General features: G+C 41.7%; 1 protein-coding gene across 3 annotated transcripts in view; it reads right to left on the bottom strand.

The window, feature by feature from the left end:
• Positions 1-3,355: 3,355 nt before the first annotated feature.
• RIC1 (RIC1 homolog, RAB6A GEF complex partner 1) overlaps positions 3,356-24,596 on the bottom strand; it is a 93,757-nt gene continuing 72,516 nt past the window's right edge. For all 3 annotated transcript variants that reach the window (XM_053297564.1, XM_053297563.1, XM_053297565.1), the window contains 8 exons: positions 23,071-23,799; positions 22,288-22,446; positions 20,375-20,511; positions 19,819-20,105; positions 19,076-19,270; positions 6,622-6,799; positions 6,308-6,496; positions 3,356-5,350 (listed from right to left, as the gene is read on the bottom strand). In XM_053297564.1, the coding sequence (XP_053153539.1) occupies positions 5,065-5,350; positions 6,308-6,496; positions 6,622-6,799; positions 19,076-19,270; positions 19,819-20,105; positions 20,375-20,511; positions 22,288-22,446; positions 23,071-23,799 (2,160 nt within the window). In that variant the 3' untranslated portion in view covers positions 3,356-5,064. The remainder of the gene's footprint in view (positions 5,351-6,307; positions 6,497-6,621; positions 6,800-19,075; positions 19,271-19,818; positions 20,106-20,374; positions 20,512-22,287; positions 22,447-23,070; positions 23,800-24,596) is intronic.

Genomic DNA, 24,596 nt, shown 5'->3' with positions numbered 1-24,596 from the left:
AGCCTGGGGGAGGGGGAGTCACTGCAAGCTATTTCAAGGTATAATTTAACTCCACTCCCACCCCAACTCTCTTTAGCTAAGCCCCCTCCCCCCCTTTACTGGAAAAAGTCAATCCTTAACGGATTCCCCTTTACCAGAATGGCTTCGAAACCCCTCCAAAGTGGGCTCTGTTCGAACCAGGATTGGTTCAACTATGCACAAAACTAGACCGGAGCTGCTTTGGCTGGAGTCTGGTTTAGTTTGAGCCAAACTCAGTTTTCCGGTTTTATGCACACCCCTACTTCCAGTATTTGAGGGTCTTGGTATGTTTAGTGTAACAGGTTGTTTGACCTTAATAGGGTTGCTTTGTATATCGAATCCAAAACCTTTCAAGCAAAGCTGATCAGACGTATCCTGCATTAAGTTGTGAGCCTCTTGATGTGAGCACTTTACCTGCAGTTGAGATCTTTTCCCTTACAGCAACAACTAGTGTTAATCTGTTCTAGTGGTTTTGTAGATATGTGGCTTAATGTAGAGAGGTTCTTGCACAGTCTTTTAACATCTCAGTGCACTGTTTTGTACAGCTTGTGTTCTTCATCAAAACCAGAGTGGAGAAATTCTTACTCTCTCCTTTAAAAATCCATAAAGCCTTCCCCAAACTGTTTTTTATTGTGCCTCTAAATTGTGTCATATTTTTAAATGACTTTTTGCACGATGTACACATGGAGCAATGAAAATTATCTAAACGTGTAATTGCATGCTAGGAACATCAGGGCAAGTAATGGTATTTTTATTCCTTGAAAGAAAGAAACACTTTACCTAACTCAGGATGTATCTTTCATTAAGTAGCAGAATGAAATAGTAGTGTGCCTGATTTCCCCCCGAATTCCTGCCTTATTTAAAACTACCTAATGGTTCAGCACACGAGTTATGCTATTGGCAATTCCATTTTGTCTTCCCTCGTTCTACTAGTGCACTGAAAGCCCTAGATGGAGTCCTTCAGTGTAAAGTTCTGAGTGATAAATGAGTTAGGCTCAACATTTTTGTTCACTCGATCACATAATTTTCAGCCTAGCATAACTAACTATGGGCCTAGCTTTCAGACAGAGCAGAAGAATTGGTAAATTTATGTCTAGACTATACCAGTACAGGCTGTAGGTTAGGTAAGTACACCTATTTTTAAAAAACCCTTCCACAGAGAAAACTAGCATGGTGGGGAGAGAGATTCTAAGCCAAAGCAGCTAGTTTTCTATAGGCTGCTTCACAGTAAAACTAGCTCCAGCAAACCATGTTGGCACCCAGTGCACCATCCCATCATCTCATAATCACATGTAGGGGAACCCCTCAAGCAATCTAAATACTAGCCCACATGATTGGGTGGGGACAGTTGGATATATCCTTTAAACTGGGCCAGGATGTGTGACTCTTTTTGTGGGGGGTGGGAGAGGGAGGTGAAGAAAACATTTCATCATTAAGCCCTCACCTGCAGCAGTGCAGCAGAGATAAAGGCTTGCCAGCTCATCTGTGATTCACAAATTAAGCCATGGTTTACCAAAGTATGTAGAACAACTGTGAAATACAACACCAAGAGGAGAATGGAATGTATGTTTTTTAAAAAAGTAACTCGACTGATGCTAAATAAAATATTCTGAAAGAACTTTTTTTCTGATCAGTTCCTTTGTTTAGTTCACTTTGTGACTAGATTAACTATGGTATATGCACACCTTAATATTTCCCTCCTAGTGGCTTTCCCCATAGAACACTGGCAAATAACCATGCAGTGAGGTGCCTGTTTAAGTGGCTTGTGCTCACTGTAATGCAGCACGGTAAACCACATGAACACAGCTTGCTAAGGCACATGCTTCCATGCCTTCTAAGGAATGTGTCTTTGTTCTTCAACTGCTACCCTCATTTTTCCTAATGTTCCTTGGTAAGTACAGAGTTTTTGCAAGCTATGATGGTTTAAAGTGCTGCAGAAGCAGCAAGCAAGCCCATCACTTAAACAGGTGCCTTGCTTTGTGGTATGTGGGCCACTCATTCAAATTACTACTAAGCCATACTAAGGGAATTTGGCATTAAAGCTAAATAAAGGGCGAAAGAGACTACTACTGGTATGATTCATTTAAGCAGTGGCTACACATCTGCCCTTGAATATATTTTGAAAATTGTTTTATACAGGACCATCAGTACACACAGCCCTTTACAGAGTTCATAGACAACAATAGAGAGGGTACTGGCCCCAAGAAATTATGTGCAATCTGAAACAGAAAGTGGAAATGGGAAGGAAAGACTGGGGGCAAAACATATATTTTATGCTTGACTCTAAATTAGGATTATGGGGAGAGGTCAAAAACCATGTGGAGGTTGGTTGTGAACAGGGATTTGATGGAAGGGGAGAGGTGGCACCACATACATGTTCAGGGAGAGAGATCCAAGGAAAGAGAGCAGGAAGACTGAATGGGAAGACACTTTACCAAGAGACCTTTGGTTCATGAAAGTTAATGGAGTTGGAGGAAGGCAGCTCACTGCAATGAGAGATGTGCCACACACAGAAAAACATCAGTCTTGGAGCAACCAATCACCCAAAGGAGCATGGATTCAGAAGCAAGGTTTTAGAAACCAAGATATGCAGTTCATTGATACAACAAGAAACAATGCAAACAGGAATATTTGGCAACCTCAGTAGCACTTCCTATATTTTGACCTGGTGTATATTTCACACAAGAACAGCCCTGCTCGATCAGGCCCCTATCTAGTTCAGCATCCTGTTTTGCAGAGTGACCCACCAGATGCCTCTGAGAAACCCACGGGCAAGCAATATTGCAGGAGGTTCCAAGTTCCCTCCCTGGCTTCTCCAAGATAGGGCTGAGAGAGATTCCTGCCTGCAACCTTGGAGAAGCTGCTGCCAGTCTGTGAAGACAAGACTGAGCTAGATAGACCAATGGTATGATTCAGTATATGGCAGTTTCCTATGTTCCCCTGCAACTGCTATTTAAAGGGATCTTGCCTCTGAGGCTGGAGATGACATAACTTTTACGACCAACAAAAAAAAAGGATTTTTTTTCTTGGTCTTAAATTTCCTGGAAATCAGTTTAACATGATGATCCCAGTTAGAGTGTGGATAGGGAGATGCTGAAGACGGCAGATGGGCCCATTTCAGCAGGAAGTGTGTTAAGCCTGATCAGAAGGAGTGAAGTAGCAGTAAACACACACAAACACCAATGTAAATGTTGTAAGCTATGAAATACCAGCCTGAGGTAGTTTTAGAAGTTGACATTGATAAACTATTAAACACTTTGATGTAGTATGCAGAGTCAGAATATTTGATATTAACAATAAGCAACATTTCAAAGTGCCAAGAACTATGGAATCTATGTCATTTCCACCCTTTGTCATTTTATTTAAAATTATTGCACATGTACCAGTACTAGTGGTCTTACCAATGGTAAGACTAAGCAACAGCAATAAAACTTATATAGTTACATTTATCCATTAAAAGACAATTTGATATTGTCTCCTGGAGAAATATACAAAGTTATAACCAGTAATAATAATAATGATAATAATAATAAATATTTCTTTCTGCCCCTCTGAATGTTCAGAATACATTATCAGGCCAGAATTCACATGTTGAATTGCATGAACAGACTGAATAACTAGACAGGGGCTTTGGCAGACAATGATGCTTCTATTTCTGCATGATAAATGATTTTGGTCCATGTCAGTAATCTGTTTACACCCACATTAAAAAAATAAGTGTTAGTTTTTGTATAAAAAGTAGAAGTGTTGCATTCTTTTTGTTCCAACTGCACAGTACAAACCAACAAATGTCTAACTTTAATACTGTTACAGGTATTTGATATTACACATTTTGGGGACAGCAGATAGAAAAAATAAGTACCTCAAAAGCAACCATGAGATTCCGCTGCAGCCAGCTTTTCATAACATTGTTGTATCAAAGTTAAAACAAACATTTGTAATTAGTTACAAGTATATGCATTATAAAATATTTGCAAGGTGGGGTTTAAATATATACACTGTACATTGCCATTACAAAGCCTTAACAGCAGGAGTACATACGGTGGATCTATTTACATAAAAACTATTCTTGAGAAAAGAATTGAGCAGTGAAATAAATAAGAACCTTCAGTAATTGGTTTAAAAAATTATTTTAGAATGCATTTCAGAAGATCAATGGAAAAATGACACCTCTAGCAATTGATGGTACTTTCATGAACAGCTGATGAAAACCTGTCGCATCCTGATGCAAACAGAACTGCTTTTTGTTTTCCTGGAGTTAAAGGTATAAACATGCAGGGCAGAGAGTGCCTCCACCATGATACAAAGCATCAACAAAAACCTTGAGAATATACAATAATATTCACAAAACATACAATGTATTTTACAGTTATTTAATACAAAAAGCTCAGTAATATCAAACAGCATAATCTATGAAACAGAGCCTAGCTTAATCAGGCCATCATTTTCTTTATGTGATCAAGCTAGGCAGAATGTACAAACTCTTAGTATAATAAAGCAGCTGTCATCCTAACTAGCTTCACCAATGAACTTTTAAAGTTTGGGTTCAAAAAACAAGCATGCTGACAGACACTTTTCTAAGCATCACCTCATTTACCAGAGGAAGCAATTCCTTCTCCCAAGACTACATTGAACCCATTCTTCCATCCCAAAGGGCTCCAACAAGACTTTTGTGCACTGATGTAAAACAGATGTCCTTCTGCACAGTCAAGTACCCAAAAACATAAGGAGGAAATATTTTAGGAACAGAGGAAGAAGTCTGATAATGAGATATTCAAAATAAAACCTTGGTATGAAAAACTACAATATTCTTCCTTTCCATGTAGCCATAAATAAGAGCCATGTCTGCTTACTGGAAAGTATGCATTCCCAAATTCCAAGGAGACTCTTAGTATATGCATATAAAAAAAGAATCATTAAAATAGAACACATTCAAGCACTATCTGAATGCTTGCATTACTTTCTCCCAAAAGCAATATTCTCAAAAGGCTTTTATTATGTATCTGTGCTCTTACTGAGTACAGCCAGCTGATAGCTGCCAAGCTGTTAGGACACAGTACAGTCATAACTGCCTTCCTGGAGTGGATCCTCTTTGTCCAGTCCAAGGGTGTCATCCTCGTTTCTGCTCATGGTGCTACTGCCAGTGTCACTTTGGGGACCGGCACTGTGGCTAGCTGAACTCCTGTTTTCTTCTGTCCTTGGACTGGCTTGTTCCGTTACTCTTGACAGGTTCACTGGCTGAAAGGCTTCTGGTGGTACTTGTTCCTCTGCTATCTCACTCAGCTTCTGGAGTTGTGGCTTGATGACTGTTAAAAATGGCTTATACCCAAGGCTAAAGAAGATTAAAGATGAAGTTATTTTAGCTGAATAGCTTAACACCTAATTCAGATTTTGACCTTTCCCAAGTCATTAAAATCCAGGACTTGATGTCCTATGCATTAAACAAATCCAAAGCTTGTACAGGTGGACCTAGTTATCCACGGGGTTCTGTTCTGCCTTACAATCATGAATAACGAAATGTGGATAACAAGTCACTGAGTGAATGGTAATTGGGGGCAGGGGGTTAGGTTCCTGGAGTACCAAAAAGAAAAAAAGAGAAAAAAAGCAAGTAGTAAGGAGCAAAAAAACAAAATGCCATACTCCCCAACTGTCCAGCAATGCCCCCTCCAAACCCCCAATTTGGTCAATACTCCGAACAGTTTTTTTAAAACAGAAAAAAGACAAAATGGCTCCTTTAAGCAAAATGGTGGCTAGAAATGACCTTGGAGATCATTTCCAGCCACCTAGGAATTGTGAATACACAGATCTTAACCCTTTGTTTTACTGCAAATACCAAGGTTGGATCTCCATTGCCCAACCGCAGAAACGCGAAATCTCAGGTGTCAGGAAAGCATGTGACAAGGTCCACCTGTATTCATAAATTACGAACTAACAAAGTTGGAGAATGGGTGGTGTGGTGGAAACCCCTCTCTTCAACAATTACAGCCCTTTACTATTTCCATATGGTCCCTAATCCTCCTCTATTGTCAGGAGCCAGAACTATCCCATTGCATTCTCTTCAACCAACCTTTTTCAAGACTATTTATTAAATCTGTTTTATGTTGTAAAATGCCCAATGATGGAAGTTTGGGGTGGTCTACAAATATAAAATTAAAACAATTAAAAACCATAGTCAAGTTAAAAAGCTTGGGTGAAAAAAATGAGTCTTCAGGGACTTGGCTAAACTGCATGTAGATTTAGCTGGCAGACAATGTAACACATAAAAAGGTTCATGAAATATGGCACTTACCAGTCTGTAGAAGCCCATCTGTCTACTGCATGCAACCCTCTCTTGATATTCTGCAACATCTCTCCATCAACCTCTGAGGACTGCATGAGGCTAAACACTTGGTTGATTATTGAAGATTCTCTAAGAATAAGGCCTATAATAATGCACCAGTCCAGGCATCCTGCTTCCATGAAAATATGAAGCAAATACCTACAGAAAAAGCAGATTTACTTTTTAAGGCAATATACATCTTTACTACCCTACATGGAATCTGCTAGAATAGTTCAAGGACAACATCTCAAATATTTATCCCTCAAAATCCCAACCTAACTTACCGCAGTTGAACTTGTGATTTGTGTGGCCCTTTATTGGCCAACTCTAAAGAGATATGTTCCAACTCTGATTGTGTCAAACTCAGTGTGGAGAAATTTTCATCCACCATAGTCCAGTCTCCATCCACTATGGAGCTTGTTTCTGTCAAATCTGTTGCTGAACCAATACTGCATTCATCACCTGTCAACACACATTAAAGTGAATGTAGTTTAAATAACAGCTTGGTCTGTATTTGTACACCAAACACGAGAATCAGGTCCTTTAAGTCAGTGGTTTATAGAGAGTGTTCTAGGGAAGCCTGGAGCTCCTAGATGAGAAGATCAGTAATGACACACAAGATTCTTCAAAAAGAAAGGAAGAAGCTTGCACACCACTATTGGTTTCCCCCTGTAACATGCAGACAAAGATGTGCTGGGTGTGATCCAGGGTGTTCAGGAAGGGTGCTAGCGAGATTCAAAAGGCCTGTCTCATGTGCACCCTGAATTATGTTCTAGACTCCTCTGCAATATTTAGAGGTTTCATGGGAGTCATGCAGGGGTTCCTCAGAAGTTAAGTTGGAGGAAAGGATTTCTTCAAGGCAGGAAGTGTGAAAAATACAGGAGGACCTCGTTACTCGCGGATCCAGCATCCACGGTTTCGCATATCCGCGGTCAGCTAATTGACACCCAACCTTGGTATCCATGAAAAAACCAGGGGTGGTAGTGGCTGGGTTAAGATTCACACATCCATGATCGGGGGTGATCAGAAATGACCTCAGAGGTCATTTCTGGCAGCCATTTTGTGGCTCTTTAATTTTTCACCAGAAAATGGCAGAATTGAGACTCTTGGGGGGCACTGCAGGACCACTGGGGACCCGTGGAGCATGGCAGACCCCCACTCATGTTTCTAGGACCATTTTATCTGTTTTGAAGACATTTTTCTAACCTCCAGGATTGTAACCCCCACAAACCCCATTCCCCAATGATTCAATATTTGCAGTTTCTGTATCCATGGTAATTGCAGAGAACAGAACCCCTGCGAATACTGAGGTACTCTGTACTGCTCTAGATACTGTGTTATTCATGATCTTTTTGATAAATTGCAAAGTTACTGTGCAGTGTGACAAATGCCAACAAGAATCCGAAACCACAAGTAGAGAACAGACTGGAGAGTCCCAGACTACTATTTCAGAATGCAGAACACCACTTGGGACAGTGAACTACTCTTGTATAGTATGTGAAGCTACATTTTTGTTTTCTTCTAAGGCCTTGCAGAAGCACAGTTCAAGGTAATATATACATGTTATAGGCTTAGCCAGGGCTTTAGCTTTTAGAACTAGATTAACTGGTGTTTCATACATCATTATATATTCTTCACTAATGTGCCCTCCCCACCCCAGCCCAAATTATTTTAAAGCCATGGCCAAGTTCCTGAGTGTTCATACAATGATTACAAGGTGCTGGTTATAACCTATAAAGCCCTAAACGGCTTGGGCCCTGGGTATTTAAGAGAATGGCTTTTTTGTCATGAACCCCACCGCAATCATCAGAAGAGGTCCGTCTGCAGTTGCCACCGGCTTGTCTGGTGGCTACTCGGGGACAGGCCATCTCTGCTGCTGCCCCAAGCTTTGGAACACACTCCCTGCTGAAATAAGAACCTCCCCATCTCTGACAACTTTTTTAAAGTCTTTAAAGACTCATATGTTCACCCAGGCTTTTAATTAAATATTGTTTTAATAGTTTTAATGTAGTTTTAAAATTTTAAATTGTTGTAATTTTTTAACTTTTTCAGTTGTCATTTATTTTGTTTTAAGTAATGTTTTAACCTTTTCTGTTGTCATCTTTTTTGCTTTGTTTATGCCAGAAGTATACTCCCAGTAAAGTAAGTAAAGTGTGCTGTCAAATCGATTTCAACTCCTAGCGCCCACAGAGCCCTGTGGTTTTCTTTTGGTAGAATACAGGAGGGGTTTACCATTGCCTCCTCCCATGCAGTATGAGGTGATGCCTTTCAGCATCTTCCAATATCACTGCTGCCTGATATAGGTGTTTCCCATAGTCTGGGAAACATACCAACAAGGATTTGACCCGGCAACCTTCTGCTTGTTAGTCAAGCATTTCCCCACTGCACCACTTAAGGTGACCCAAAGTGTGAAGATCATCCCAGCTGCCCAGCTAAAGCAAGCAGGCACCTATATTGGGCAGCAGTGATATAGGAAGGCCAATCACTTCAGTGACAATGACAAAGGCATCATTCCATACTGCGCAGGAGAAGGCAATGGTAAACCACTCCCGTGTTTTACCAAGAAAACCACATGGATAGACAAAACAGAATGTTTGTCGATGTAGTGTCGGATGATGGGCCCCTCAGGTTGTATGGTACTCAACATGCTAATGAGGAAGAGCTGAGGATCTCTCAGAGTGCCAATGGTGTTTATGAGGCTAAAGCCTTTTGGATGTCTAGCGGCTGATGTTGCTATGTGGGAAAAGAATATCAGAAACTGCAAAGAAGAATTACAATGGGAATGTGGAACATAAGAAGCATGAATATGGGGAAAGCGTGACACAGTGAAAGATGAAATGAATCGACTACAGATTGACATCTTGGGCATCAGTAAATTAAAATGGACTGGAATTGAACACTAAGTCAGGAAATCATAGCATTTACTGCTCCGGACACAAAAACCAAAGAAGGAATGGTGTTGCTTTCATAGTAAGGAAGGATATAGCAATGACAGTACTCGGGTACAATGCAATTATGACCGACTAATATCAATTAGATTTCATGGACAACCCTTTAACATGACAGTTTTTCAAGTCTATGCCCTAACAACTGATGCAGAGGAAGTTTTATGCTCAAGTTCAGTCTGAAATCGACAGAACATGCAAGCAATATGTGCTACTGGTGGTTGGAGACTGGAATGCCAAAGTCGGAAATGGTAAAGAGGAAAACACAGATGGACTGTATGGACTAGGAAACTTTAAGTGAAGAAGGACTTATTAGTTTCTGCCAAGCCAATGATCTCTTCATTGCTAACACATTCTTCAAACAACCAAAGCGGTGCCTAAACACATGGACACCTCCAGATAGAGAATACAGAAATCAAATTGATTACATTATTGGTGCAAGGAGGTGGAGGAGCTGAGTTATAACAGCAAAGACGTGGCTGGGGGCCCTATTGTGGAACAGATCACGAACTGCTCATGTGTAAATTCCAAGTCAAGCTAAAGTGGAAAAACAAAGCTATCCAGCTTCCACGATATGATCTTGAGAATGTATCCACCATTTTCAAGGAGAACGTCAGGAACTGCTTTGAAGTTCTGAACCTCATTGATAGGGATCCGGAGGAATTGTGGAATGAAATAAAAAAGGTTTTTAAGGAGGAATGTGAAGAGAGACTGCCCATGACCAAGAAACAGAAGAAAGCAAGATGGATGTCAGAACAGATGGTGGAAACTGCAAAGAAGAGGAGAGAAGCCAAAGTCCTCATGTAGGAACTTAATAGGGAATTTCAGAAAGCTGTTAGAAGAGACAAGGAGTAGTACTATGACGACATCTGTAAATATCTTGAGGATAGAAATAGACACGAAAAAACAATTACGTTTTCCAAAAGATCGGAGGTTCCAACCTCAAATTGGTATGTTAAGGGACGCCAAAGGACAGATAGTAACTGATTCAGAGAAGATCAAACAGAGATGGAAGGAGCATACTGAAAATCTGTACAGCAGGGACATCAACATCCAAGATACTCTAGAACAGTGTTTCTCAACCACCGGTCCCTGGACCGCTGCCGGTCCCCGAAGGGTTGAGTGCCGGTCCCTGACTGGGAGTCAACCCCCCCCCCCAACTGAAATCAAGGCACTCACTTCCTCAATTTTGCACATGGCATGGAAGAGGAAGAGTATCACGGAGGCATGGGACCCTTCTTGTGCCTTGCCTCCACGTGCTGCTGAGATCTTCCTACAGCTATCTTATTCCCTATCTTTACAGCTTCAAACTGTATGCGGTGCGGGGGCATGGAGGAAAAAGTATGGCAGTGGGCGCCACTTCAAGGGCTACTGGTTCTTGCATGCTCATTGTTTGCAGCCAAAGGTTGGTTGATTGAAACCCAGCTGCCTGTTGTGGTTGAGGCGCCTTGAGAGGGAACGCTGTTTCCCTCTTGCATCAGTGGGGCTTGCTTGTATGTTGTTTTCATTGGCCCCATGTAGCTTTTGAATTTTTCTAATGGCCCAACATCCCCTCTCCATTGAGTAATCACAAGCACCTCCACTCCAGACATACTGGAGACAAATTTGTTCACCCAGGCTTTTAAATTCAGGGGTTCTCAACCTTGGGTACCCAGACGTTGGTGGACTTCTACTCCCATAATCCCCAGCCATAATGGCCAAATGCCATTGTTGTTGGGGGTTATGGGAGTTTAACTGAGGGACCCAAGGTTAAGAACCCCTAATATTCCATGTTTGCAAAAGATTCCAAATTTAATTATTTCAATGCTTATATTATTTTCATTCTAAACTGCCCAGAGATGCAAGTTTTGGGCAGTATAGAAGTCTGATAGATAGATAGACAGACAGACTTGAAACCCCTTTACTAACTGCTGGTCCGGGAAACTGCGCATGAAGAATGTAGCGGTCCTTGAAACTCTGCACGAAGAATTTAGCGGTCCTTGACTCCAAAAAGTTTGAGAAACACTGCTCTAGAAGATATTCCCTAGTTGCAAGAACCTCTAGTATGGGAAGATGAAGTTAGATCAGCACTCCGGTCATTACCAAGTCGGAAGGCTACAAGAATTGATGGCATAGCTACAGAAATATGGCAGGCAACAAAAGAATCAGTCAAAGCTCTAACCAAACTCTGCCAGCAAATCTGGAGAATGACACAGTGGCCAACAGATTGGAAGAGGTCAGTCTACATACCCATACCAAAGAAAGGAGACAACAGATTGCACAAACCATTGCCACAATATCCTTAATTTCACATGCTAGCAAAATAAGGATAATCCAATGCAGATTAGAGCCCTATGTGGAAAGGGAGATGCTCAAGCTGGTTTCAGAAAAGGCCAAGGAACAAGAGACCTAATTCATTCATTCATTCATGTTTATTTACGGTCATAGACCAAAATTTACATACATAATAATACACGTAATATAGTAATAATATATACATAATATAATCAGGAACATGGACTCATCCTAATCAGCAATTTCCCGTTAGCATAATCTGATTTACCATCTGTTGTCTAGCCTTCTTAGCTGCCTCACAGAACTTAGCAACTTTAAATGTTACTTCCTCCTTCTGATCTGAGAGCAGATAGTTGACGTAAAATGCATCTGTATGCCCTGGGAAATCAGTCAGTAAGGGGGAAATATAACAAGTTCGTAAGTCCCTATAAAAAAGACAGCGGAGTAAGATATGGAAGATAGACTCCTGTTCTCCAGAGCCACAAGGACATAGTCTCTGTTCTTTTGGGATCCCTCTAAATTTACCTTCTAATTCAGCTGAAGGTAGCACATTAAATCTGGCCAATGTGAACATCCTGCGATATTTAGTGATAGTAATCTTACCCAGGTAATTCGCAGGTTTAGTATTATACATTTGTAAACCTAGGAAAACTTCTTTAGAGATTAAAGATCGATCAGTCTGCATTTCCATATCATAGATCCGCTGCTTTAATATCAGTCTCGCATGACAAAAACCCATTTCTAATAGACCATCCAGGCTAAAGCCATATAAACTTATTTGGCGAGATATTGACTGCTTCCAACTAGAATCAAATTTATCAATGAAAATTAAGTGAGCAAGGCCTGTAGAAAAGAAAGACAATCTCAACCAGAAGCTGAGAATGGAAAACCACATCCGGGCTTCCATCTTAGGCATGCCAGTTTCCATCCTCAATATTACATTGGGAACACATCTAGGGATCTGTAGAATAGATCTCAGAAACTTTGTCTGAACTATCTCTAGTGGAGTGCAGTTAGTATACGGGCCCAACTGTGACCCATAAAGCAACTGAGAGCAGGCTTTAGCTGTAAATAACTTAAGGGAAGCTGGTACAAATTGAGCCCCATCTTGGTGGAAATATGATTGAATGGCCAATGCCGATTTACGTGCATTTTGGGTAACGTATTGCAGATGTGCTTGGCGTTTCGTAGAGGCCTGGAAAACAACCCCTAGATATTTAAAGATCTTAACCTGTTCTAGTTTATGTCCAGCCAAAGACCATTTCAAGGTCTTTGGATGTTTAGCAAAGGCCATAATTTTGGTCTTGCTATAATTGATTTCCAGAGCGTATTCATGGCAAAAATTAGCCAGAGAGCAAAGCGCTCTACCAAGAGACCTAATTGCCGATGCACACTGTGTAACTGAGAAAGCCAAAGAATACCAAAAAGAAGCAATATGTGCTTTATTTACAGAAAAGCCTTCTATTGCATCAACCATGTAAAGTTGTGGATTATCTGTAGGAAAATGGGTGTCCCAGAACATCTCATTGTTTTCATGAGAAACCTATTCACAGGCAGAAAGCCACAGTCCAGAAAGAACATAGTGAAACAGACTGGTTCCAGATTGGCAAAGGAGTAAGGCAAGGTTGTCTACTTTCTCCTTATTTATTCAACTTATACTAGTTGGCCCGGGAGCAAAGCATCTGCGCCTCTAGTTGGGCTCTGCCGATTGGGCGCCTCCCCCCACCCCGCCGCCTCACCCCTCCACCGCCTACCCCTCGCTGCCATTTCTCCTTTCTCGCTGCTAGCGATTCCCAGCCGATCAGCCGTCTGTCCCCCACCCCCCGCCGCCATCTCACCCCAGTGCTGGCGCCACCTCCCACATCCTCCTCACTGCCATTTCTTGTTGCTGTCGCCGCCGATTCCCAGCCAATCAGCCGTGTCCCCCCCACCCGTGTCCTCCTTGCCGCCATTTCTTGCCAGTCATTCCCCCCACCCCCCACTTTGCTTGCCCCCTGCCTCCGGCCATCGCAGGCCACCCAATGTGCTTGCGAGAGTTCGGCAGCTCTCATGAGATTTCCCAGGTGCATCCCCCCCCCCATCGATGTATGGACCGTTAATAAAGATGCTGAACATATACTGAAAGAAGCTGGATTGGAAGAAGGTGAGCATGGTTTTAAAGTTGGAGGAAGAAACATCAATAACCTGCGTTGCGCTGATGACACCACTCTGAGAGCTGAGAATACGGATGATCTGCAAGGTCTAGTAATGAAAATCAAGGAGCACAGTGAAAAAATGGGACTACAATTAAATATAAAGAAGACTAAACAAATGACAAAGGGTATAGCAACCAGTCTCAGAATTGATAACGAAGACACTGAAGTGGTGGATAGCTTCTGCCTTTTAGGATCAACCATCAACAGTAAAGGGCCCGGCAGTCAAGAATTATGCCGCAGACTAGCACTTGGTAGGGTTGCAGTGAAGGCCTTGGAGAGGATATTTAGATGCCGCGACGTGTCTATACCTACAAAGATTAGAACAATTCGGACAATGGTTTTTCCCGTGACACTGTATGGATGTGAAAGCTGGACTTCGAAGAAGACAGACAGAAAAAGTATTTAATGCTTTTGAACTTTGGTGCTGGAGAAGACTTTTGAGGATACCATGGGCAGCCAGGAAAACAAACAAATGGATCATAGAACAGATCAATCCAGAATTTTCACATACTTTGGACACATTATGCGAAAAGCCAGCTCCCTTGAGAAATCCATAATGCTGGGGAAAGTTGAAGGAAAGAGAAGAGAACGACCAGCAGCAAGGTGAATGGACTCAATCATGACAGCAATGAATGCACCACTGAGAGACCTTAAAGGCCAAGTTGAAGACAGATCATCCTGGAGAGAATCCATCTATGTGGTTGCTAAGAGTTGACACCGATTTGACGGCACTTAATAAATCAAAGCACCCAAAGACACAAGTTTTGGGCAGTATAAAAACATGTTTGTTAAACAAACAAACAACATGAATAAGGGCAAGTGACAGGGTGCTTGTAAGAAAACAGCCTTCGGAGATTAAAAAAAACAAACCAGAAAGCATTTTCATTGAACATCAGGCAAAACAGGGCTATTTTTAAATTCAGGTGCATGTCACTGAGCAAACAATAAGACATTCCATGACACACAGTTACTTGTGAATGAGCCATAACCAGTGAGAATGCCTATGCAACCAAAGCAAATGCCACTTTTTTGTGCTCTGAAGATTGGTCCTGACTTTTCTCCTGCTAGGTTCCAGGAAATATTACATGTGATTAAATACTTTATGCAAAGCAAAAATGTTTATGCAATATACAGGTAACTTTATGACAGTACTACGGAAGAACAGCAAGGGCACATTAAGAGACAAAAGGTATATAGAGGTTGTGCTTCATGAAATAGTATTCCCACCCCAACCATAATTATTTGAAACCCCACCAGAACACCCTCTAGTTTCAAAGCATTTAATCAAAGTAGCCCATAGGTTTTCATGGCTCCTTTCCTATTATACAAGGGCCTACAGCTTTTTCAGTTCTGTGTCAGTGGGCATGCTATGTCCATGCACATTTTTAGTCAACCTCTGGGAAAGGCACCATGTATTCTTTTAGTGGGGAATTACTGGAAAGCATACTGTTGTCTTGCTTCCAAAACAAATTCCTTAATCTTCCTTCTTTTAAAGAGTGTCAGCTTTGGACTTTCCTCACTTTATGGCTAACTCTGGGAACAAGAATGTATCTCTTATAAATTCCTTCCCTCCAATACGTAAGCTAGCAAGGGAACAGAATATTCTTTCCCAATAGACCTTAGGACCTTCCAGAGGATCTATTTTTGAACCTTTCCTTCTTTTATAACACAGTTCTAGCGAATAATCTTTCTGAAGTTTCTGGGTCAGACCTGCCTCATACTACTCGCACTGGGATTCTATTCTGTTCAGTTCCAAACTTTTGTTGTACAAGCCAAAGACCTTGTACAAAAAAGAAAATCTAGAACAACCCCCCAGAGCTTTAAACAACAGAAAAAGCAATACAAACAGCTGTTGAAAACTAAAAAGAGAGATGCATCAAGATCCAAAAGCCCATCCCTGTTTTGGCATATGGTTGCCTCCGTCCGCCGCGTGGGTGATCCCACCTCTATTGTATGATACCTGCATCTGTATGGGAGGAGTATTACCAAATGCTATACAAGAGAGATGAAGTAGCTGTCACAAGCCTAGATCTGGATGCAGGGAAACTGCCAAAATGGTCACCAGTGTGTTGTACTGAAATAGAATCCTTGGCAAGGCAGTTTAAACTTGGCAAAGCCCCTGGCAATGATTACATATCTGCAGAAGTAATTAGGAAAAATCTGGCATGGTGGGCCCTGGTCCTGGCCTCATTCTTTTCTTTTATTGATAGGACTGCACGTGTCCCTAAGGACTGGGGAGTGGCAATAATAATCCCAATCTATTAAAAAGATGAAAGGAAGCTACCTGAAAACTATCGGCCCATTAGTCGTTTTAGTATAGTGAGCAAAATGTATGCTAGGCACCTATATGAGCGTTTACTGGATTGGATGGATTCTGAACATCCTGAGCAGGTCGTTCTGTTATGGACCCTGCCTTTATACTACATCTAGTAGAAAAAAATATTCTTCCAAATCCAACTCTGCTCTATATGCAGGATTTGTTGTCTTTAGATCTGCTTTTGACCTGATTCCCAGAGAAAAACTTTGGTGTCAGCTATTGAGATCATCAGTAGACTGCCGTTTACTTCTTTTGATGTACACATTATATGAAAACTCCCGTGTAAGGGCATGTTGCAATGCTCAGGGACACCTCACCTAGGAAATACCAACATTCAGGGGAGTCAGAGAGAGATGTATTCTGGCTCTGCTGCTATTTAACTTTTATATTAATTCTCTTGTCTCCCGTCTAGATAATCTAGACCATCATCCACCAAAATTAGCAGACAGACATCTTGCTATACTTCTATATGCAGATGATGCTGTCATTCCCTTGCAAACTCCTATAGGTCTAAAAGGGCTTTGCGCTCACTTGCAACCTATTGTGAAGAACAACTTCATTTATAACAAAACTAAGATCCTGATGTTTGTGCAGAGACCAAAGATTCAGAACTGGTCACTAAATGGGCACAGGTTAGAAAAAGTTAAGTATTTCCAATACCTTGGCATAATATTCCAGTCCTCAGGCAGAAGGGGTGCACACAGAGAATATGTAAGGCAGAATACACACAAGAGTGAACAAGCAATTCAATCCTTCCATCGCTCCAGGGGTGCCCAATTTATCCCCTACACAATAAAACTCTTTTCAGCTAAAGTATGAGCACAGCTCCTATAGGGAGCTCAACTTGGCACATACTCCAACGTCTCTAAGATGGAAGCTGTGCAATCTAAGTTCCTGAGGAACATCTTTCAGGTACCATAGTGTGTGCCCAGTGCTGTCCATCTGGAAGCAGGACTGCTTAAAGCAGAGGCCAGAGCATGGATTCATAATCTTTGAATTCAGGCTGAAGCTGGTTTTCCATCCTGCAGGTCTAGCTCCACTTGTGCTAAAGGACATCTATCACTCCAGGTGGAAAAGAAAGCTGGAGGAAAGGCTGCAGCACTATGGTTTTTGCACTGATAACTCTGGGATATGAGTTATCTCAGGGTCAAACTCAGACAAAAAATATATGACATGGAGCGTCAAAATGATCAGGGCTCTATTCCTGTTGGTGTCCATTTGGGCAACCAAGTTTTGAATTGCAACCCTGCCAGATACCTAAACCAGATAACCATGCCAAACGGAGCTTTGACATAGGCACGATGCAATGCCTTGCAAACAGCAGTCCTGGAAGCGAGATATTGAAAAATCCCCTACAAAGAACGCACTTGTCTCTGCAAATCAGGAGATACTGAAACAGCTCATGTGCTCCTTTATTGTCAATTTTACCAAGATATACGGCACTAGTATCTTTCAGCCCGTTAAAATAACGGGCGCTAGTCTCCCGAAAATTGATGCCCATTGCTGTGTTTGCCGCCCGTGCCGCCGCCGCCTTTTCCCTCCCCGCGGTCGGGCCGGACGTGCCGCTGCTGTCTCTGTCCTTCCTGGGGCCGGGCTGGACCCGCCCCTGCCGTCTTTCCCCTCCCGGCGGTCGGGCCGGACCCACCGTCGCCGTCTTCCCCCTCCCCGCAGCCGGGCCGGACCCACCACCGTAGCTGGCCTCCCCACAGCCAGGCCAACCAACCGGCCAACATGGCAGCCGGCGCCTGCATCCTTGTCTCCCTCGGCTCTTCTGCGCACATGCACCACGCATGCCCAGAACAGCCGAGGGAGACACGGACGCAGACACCATCCTTCGTCCGAGACACGGACACACGCCAGGGTTCTTATTATATAGGATAAACATATAACCCCTTTTATTAGCTGCTGTCCAGGTTGTACAAATTCTTTTTATCTTGATTATCTTTTAACTGACCAGAATGACTTGAGATCTTATAATGTGGCTAAATTCTGTCTAATAGCCAATAAAATTCATCAGGAGTTCATTAAGAATCATTGTTAATTGTACTCAACTATGTGCTTAACTACTGCATCATAACCTCGTGGGTTATGTAGGTTTATTTTGTTGGGCTTCTGTTTGTATACTGTGCTGGTCGGTGACTGTAACAGAGGAATTGATTGAGAACACACAGATGCAGAATTAAAGACAAATATCAATGTACTCTACTCCCACCAAGGTACCCACAAATTTAGCTCTAGTTTTCCTTGCTATTAGAGCAGACGCTTTATATCTCACTCCCACATCACAATTCAATAGCAAGAGCCAAACAGATGTGACCCAAACTTTTGTATTCCGAAAAGATCTGCTAAAAATGTGTCTATGATATCTCTAAACAGAGAGTATTTTATGAGATGATGTTCTGAATTCTTTGACATGTAGGCATTCTGGACATACTGTACCCATTTTCACTGGGTACCTTATTATAGCGTCCTCCAACAACAGCTGAAGACATCAGGTGGAAATGCAATTCAATTTTTGCACAAACAACAATTATCTAGATACTGAGCTTCCACATGATCCCCCATGAAACTATTTAGCAATTTTAGTGGCACAAATAATCTTAATATCTGATATGAATTACAAACAAAAATAATTTGACTGATGCTGCTTTTACTCAGTTCCCTCAATTTCATTTGGACCTATGTTTTTCTAACTGAGCAGTGCTCTGACTAATTGGGGCCACAACCCTTTTCATTATTCTAACGAGAAGTCCTAAACAGGTGCAACACCAACAAGAATCACTCTCTTTTGCATTGAGGCAGGGGTTCTATTCCATTGCCACCTACAGAATTTCTATTTTAGATTCAGACAAGATTTCCAACATATTTTTAATTGTTTCCTGCTGGCATTTATTCCTCCACCCCCGAGATTATATGGAATTTAAACACATTCACAGAGGACAACTCAAAGAAAACCATAAAGGGGATGAAAATCTTTCGTTTGTAAGAGAATGAAATAGTCACAGACCTTTATTTAACAAAGGTGAAAGAATTGCATCCTGCATGTGTGGTCCATGGGACGATGCTGCATCCATCTCTCTCTGGGAGGAGCTGATTGTGCCAAGCCAGCTGTGACTTCTTGGCACATTTGGAACACCAGTGTCCATCTCCATGGTCAAAAAGTTGTCAGCAGACTGTGATTTTAAGAGCTGCTCACCTATTACTGGAAATAAAAGCAAATAAAGAAACTACTTTTCAGACAAACAGGATATACCTTGTTCAAGATTCCACACCTAATTCATATACATTCACTAGAGAACTTTGGATCTAAGCAAAACTGCCTCTGAGTATATTATCTTTGCTGCCAGAAGGAATTTACAGTTACACTATATACCAAGGGCGGGCAAACAACAACATTGTGACCGGGAATGATGAGAGTTGTAGTTCAACAACAGCTGGAAGACCAAGTTTGCCCACCCCTGCTATACACAGACAATGGCACCTATAATATAGTAGATACATCCTAAGTGCCCCATAATCACACCTAGTTTTCTTCCCTCTACACATTTTAATTGCATGAATTACCCTCTCCCCATAACCATTTGTTCCATTGTTATACTGCTTATATACAAGCTGAATGCAGTTCAGTGAAATGCGAACAAATTTCTAAGTGATTTACATAGTCAGACATGGAGGAGGAGGAGGAAGTGCAACGGATGTGTAATGCCTATTTTCACTTTCTAGTTACAGCAGCAAAACCTGACATAGTACCTGTCCTGTATTTTCCATTCTTGAGAGGTGAATTTATGGAACAGACTGGAATAATGGGAAGTGGCCAGAGAAAATCACTGTGCAGTTTCTTCAGAGCAGTTACAAAATCTTCCACCCGGGCAGCTCTGGTGCGCTCCTTACACAGCCAGCCTATCAGCTCGAAGCCCAGCTGTGCAGCAAAGGAGCCGAGGTCCTTCAGCCTGATTTCTTCCAGAAGCCGCCGAGCATGTCGCCAGAGCATCATATCAATGTACATATTCTCAGCACAGTCACTGTCCTTACTCCACCTATGAAGGAGACAGCAGCAGCACAAGAACACAGAATTACTTTCACATTAGTTTTTGTCATACTTTTTGCAGATTGATGCTTTATCCTCCAAGTATAACAGTGGATTAATATCATACTCCCATGACATCAGTACTTCAGTGTAGACTCCACCATGCAATGTAACTAAATATTGTGGAAACAAAACCACGAAGAGACTATCGCCTATTCCACAGATATTAAGAACACAATTGTACCATAATGTGGATGAGAAATGTCAGTATCAAATTACCTTTTCCCAGATGGACCAGAGGGCATACTTAAGGTTTTTTGCAAGTTAAACTTGCCACCTGGAAGGCTCTCTCCAGACTGGGACAAACTAATGCTGCGATGCCTGAAGAACTCAAAGCCACCACTTGAGCTGGGTTCCTATATGGAAGAATATGACAAGGGAATATTACACCACAGCGACAGGAGAACACTCTGCCACAGTGTGGCTAAAACTGGGGGGGCTCAGGGAGTACAGCTTGTGGATCTCATTAAGGGCTCCCCTCCATCACAACCTGAACACTGCTGGTGAATAAACTCTCCTGGAGACATTTCATGTATGGAAAAGAAGCCACACTTTTGTAATCAATGTCCCATTAAATTTATTGCTAATGGATTTCTGCCTGCTGGAGCAAATTCAATGTATAGATTGATGTCCATTGCGACACACCAGGCCACAGATGTCCATTGTGGCCTGGTGTGTAGCAATCACACAGTGTGTAGCTACACACTGACTGCTGAATTTCTGCCTGGTCATTTGTTGCTACAGGTGTGTGGCAATAAATGACCAGGCAGAAATTCAGAAGGGAAAGGTTTCACTTGTTACACACATACATTATTGATGCTATTCAGTGCACACAAATTATATGAATGATACTGTTACAGGAAGTGTGATTCAGTGCATTTACTTTTCAAAATCCACTCAAATACCAGAAAATATGAAAATCATAAACTAAGGCTCAGACCTTAATTTCCATGTCATATAATAAATAGTTCTTCAATATTTTAATTGGTTTTTGAATGGTTTTAAATGTGTTTTTATATTGTTTTAAGCAGTTTTAAATGGTGTTTGTTTTTACTTGTGCACCACCCAGAGCCATTGGATGGGGCAGTATAAAAATGTAATAAAATAAATAAATGAAATCTATAAACACATTCTCCAGTCTCACATATTGCACTTATTTTATTTATGTATTATATTTATACCCTGCTCTTCCTCCAAAGAGCCCAGAGTAAACATAAGCAGTAAACACTGCTTACAGTTTGGACTCCAACACCCCACCCATGTTCCCTGAGTCTTTCAGACGCAATCCTCTACCTCTCACAGTGGGCAACACTGTTGCTGAGAAAACCATGGTGGCAGTGACCAAGATGCGCCCTGTTTCCCCTCTATGTCCTTCATTTGAGTTGGAGAGAATGGCACTTGTTGGTCCCAGGAGAGGGGGCAGTGCAACCATGCTGACAGATGCAGAATGAAGAGGGACACAAGATGGGGCAGCCAGAAACATTGGAGAGGCACACACTGGGGCTTCGTGGCGTGTTGCTCAATAAATCCCACATGTTTGACTAAACATGTAGGCAACTAGGCTTTGCAAGAAAGATTAGTACTCCAACTGATTTAAATATTTAGAGTTTACAACCAGAGCTGAGACAGTCCGATAATAGTTACTTTGCTGGTTTCACTTTTAGTTAAACTTGTATAAAATTGGGTTCTATGGCTGAAGATAAACTTTGCAAGAGGTTAGCTGGCAGAATCAAAAGCACAGAATTGGCAAGCACCACCTGCAGAGTTGTCCCCAAGATGCCAAGCAGGAAAGCTAGCATGCATGCATGCATAAATAAATAAATAAATAAAATAAATAAGGAAAGAAAAAGAGGACTGGGCCCATGTTGTGATGATCAACCATAACACGAGACTGCAGAACGTATTTACTGCTTACAAGAAAGTTGTAAAGTTACTTATTTCTTCATTTCAACATGGCTTGTCTATTTTGATAAAACACAATCAAACAATTTGACAAACCACCACAACTGAACAGAACACATTCTGTTCAACGAGAAAAATACTCTCCAATGTTGTGCAAAGTGTACTCATGCAACTGTGATCATAATTATTTGCTATACCTATAACAAATCCCCACCACGTTCCTAACAAACCTGAGTAGTTGGTGTAGGTGGAGGAGTTTCCGATTCTCCTGAGCCAATAGCTTTCAGGAATCTGATCATGTGCCGACAAAGATCCCACTTTCCCTGCTCCAAAGCAGTATTGAAGAGCAAAGTTGCGTGCTGCCTACTAACTGCTGGAACCTCCATGTTCTACAAACACAAAGCACTTTTAGAAAGGAGCCACTGATTAGTCAGTTTATAGATCATTTCTCCTACAGCAGCCAAGAAATATAAACAATTCCTATGGGGAAATAAATCCCAAAGGAGAACTACAAGTGAAAGAGCACTTCAGACTGTATAACCCGTGTCATTTTGAGAATCCAACAGTGCCTCCATTCAGATATTCCATAGCTATCATGAGAGTGGGGGGAGCACAGAGGCACCACTGTATGAACCATTGTTTCTACATGACAACTTTCAAGGTTGACTGCATGGAGGCTACCAAACACATTTCGTTTCTAAAGGGAGATATACTATTTATACTGGAATCCACAACCTTCTCAGGGGTCTTTGTTTAAATCCTTCTCTTATAAACACACACTGTTTTTAAAGAGAAAACTGTCTAACTCCTCCCTTCCCAAAGAAAAATGTAAAACTGACAGACAGCATCCAGACCTGCAGCACAAGACTACCAAGGGAAGCTCCACCTGTAAGTGGAAGAAGAGAGTTTCTACTGGTGGTGCTGCAGGACTGGTTCCTGCCCAGTGTTTCCTTCTGTGTACCATGCCAACAGCAAACATGTTTTGCAACAAAAACAAAACTGAGTACCATTACCTGCAGAATTATAAGGTAAGAGGCAGCTGTGTCTAAGTCCTGGGCCATTAAACACTCTTCAAACAAGTCTTTCGGGTTTCCAACAGCAGCAAAGAGATAATTCCACAGGGCATATTCTGTCTTCCTGGCACAATGAACAACTGTCTGCAGGAAGAGGGGGAACTCTGAAATGAATTTAGCCACAGTGGGAAGTAGAGGGTCGGGAATGGGATCCCGCGAGGTAGCTTCTTCTTCCAGCACTTCATGAAGCATCAGTTCTAGCACATGAGGAAAGTATGGTAACGCAGCACAGGAGTGAGCCAAAAGCAAGGCTTGTTCACCTAGGTTCCTCACCAAAAGCTGGCGTAAAATGTGATGGAGGTAGATCTGAGATGTTCTCTCAACAATACAGAAAGGGAAGAGAACCTCTAAATGTTCTGTAGCGCTGCTGTGAGTATATAAACAGTCGTAGAGCACAGTGTCATTGACAGCACCAAGAACCAAGGCATCTTCAAACAGGACAGCCAAGGGGTATATGTTAATGTGGAAAGGCAGCATGATCCGTCTTGACAAAAAGGAATGTGGTTTGCGGTGGTCCCTGGGAAACAAAGGAAGCCAGACTTTCATACCTGATCCACCACAGCTGAGCCATAGGGCTTCCAATAGGTGTCGTTTCTGTTTGTTAGAACGGCATGTAGTCCAAACATTTTCAACAGATTGGGCAAGGACAACTGGAGCACAAAATGGCAGCTTAAAAAAATAACACAGAAATGCATTAAGATCCATTTCTCTTACTTTATCATGCAAGTTCTTAAATATAAAAAATGGTGGGGGGCAATCTAAAAATGCTACATTTGACCCTGAAACAAACTACAGATCTGCAAAAGCCATGTTGAAACCATATCACCCCCAGCAACTTTCCCCTTCCACTCCATAAATCTGGTCAAATGTCAGAATTTTAATAAATTTATCTATTTCTCTCCTCCACCTCAAAGTCCTTTTCCAGACAATTTTTTTTTAGGCATAAAGAACTGAAACAAAAACATGATTATTTGGATCAGTTTGGCAATTTTAGCATGAATAGCACAATTTTAGCCTGCAACAACAAATATCCTCTATTCTGTTTTAATCATGGAGCATACAGATCTGGGAACCATACAGTAATTCAGACAACACTTTGGCCTGAAATAGCTTGATGGTAGCCAGGATATAAAAAAACAAAAAATCTAAGAATAGCGCAGGCCTCTGGGCATTCGTTACAGCATCATTTCAGCTTTCCAGCTACCTGAAGCCTCAAAAATGACCAAGTGACATTGTGACATTTTCTCAATACTAATCTCATTAATTTGTCATTTATGCAGGCTGGGTCTTCTAGCAACCCTCACCACCTTTGTCTTCCGATAGTTAATAGTTAGCAAGTTATCTTGATGACAGGCAGCTAAGGATATTAACATTTTCCTTATCCCTACCAAAGTCAAAGCTAAGAGCACAGCATCACCCACATAAAGCAGTGTGGCTAGATGTCTATTGCCAATCTTGAGTCTCCC

Source organism: Hemicordylus capensis, chromosome 2 (genome assembly GCF_027244095.1).
Source record: "Hemicordylus capensis ecotype Gifberg chromosome 2, rHemCap1.1.pri, whole genome shotgun sequence".
In the NCBI taxonomy this organism is placed as follows: Eukaryota; Metazoa; Chordata; class Lepidosauria; order Squamata; family Cordylidae; genus Hemicordylus; species Hemicordylus capensis.
Note: the sequence above shows the minus strand (reverse complement) of the source record. Positions and strands in the feature narration are given on the sequence as shown.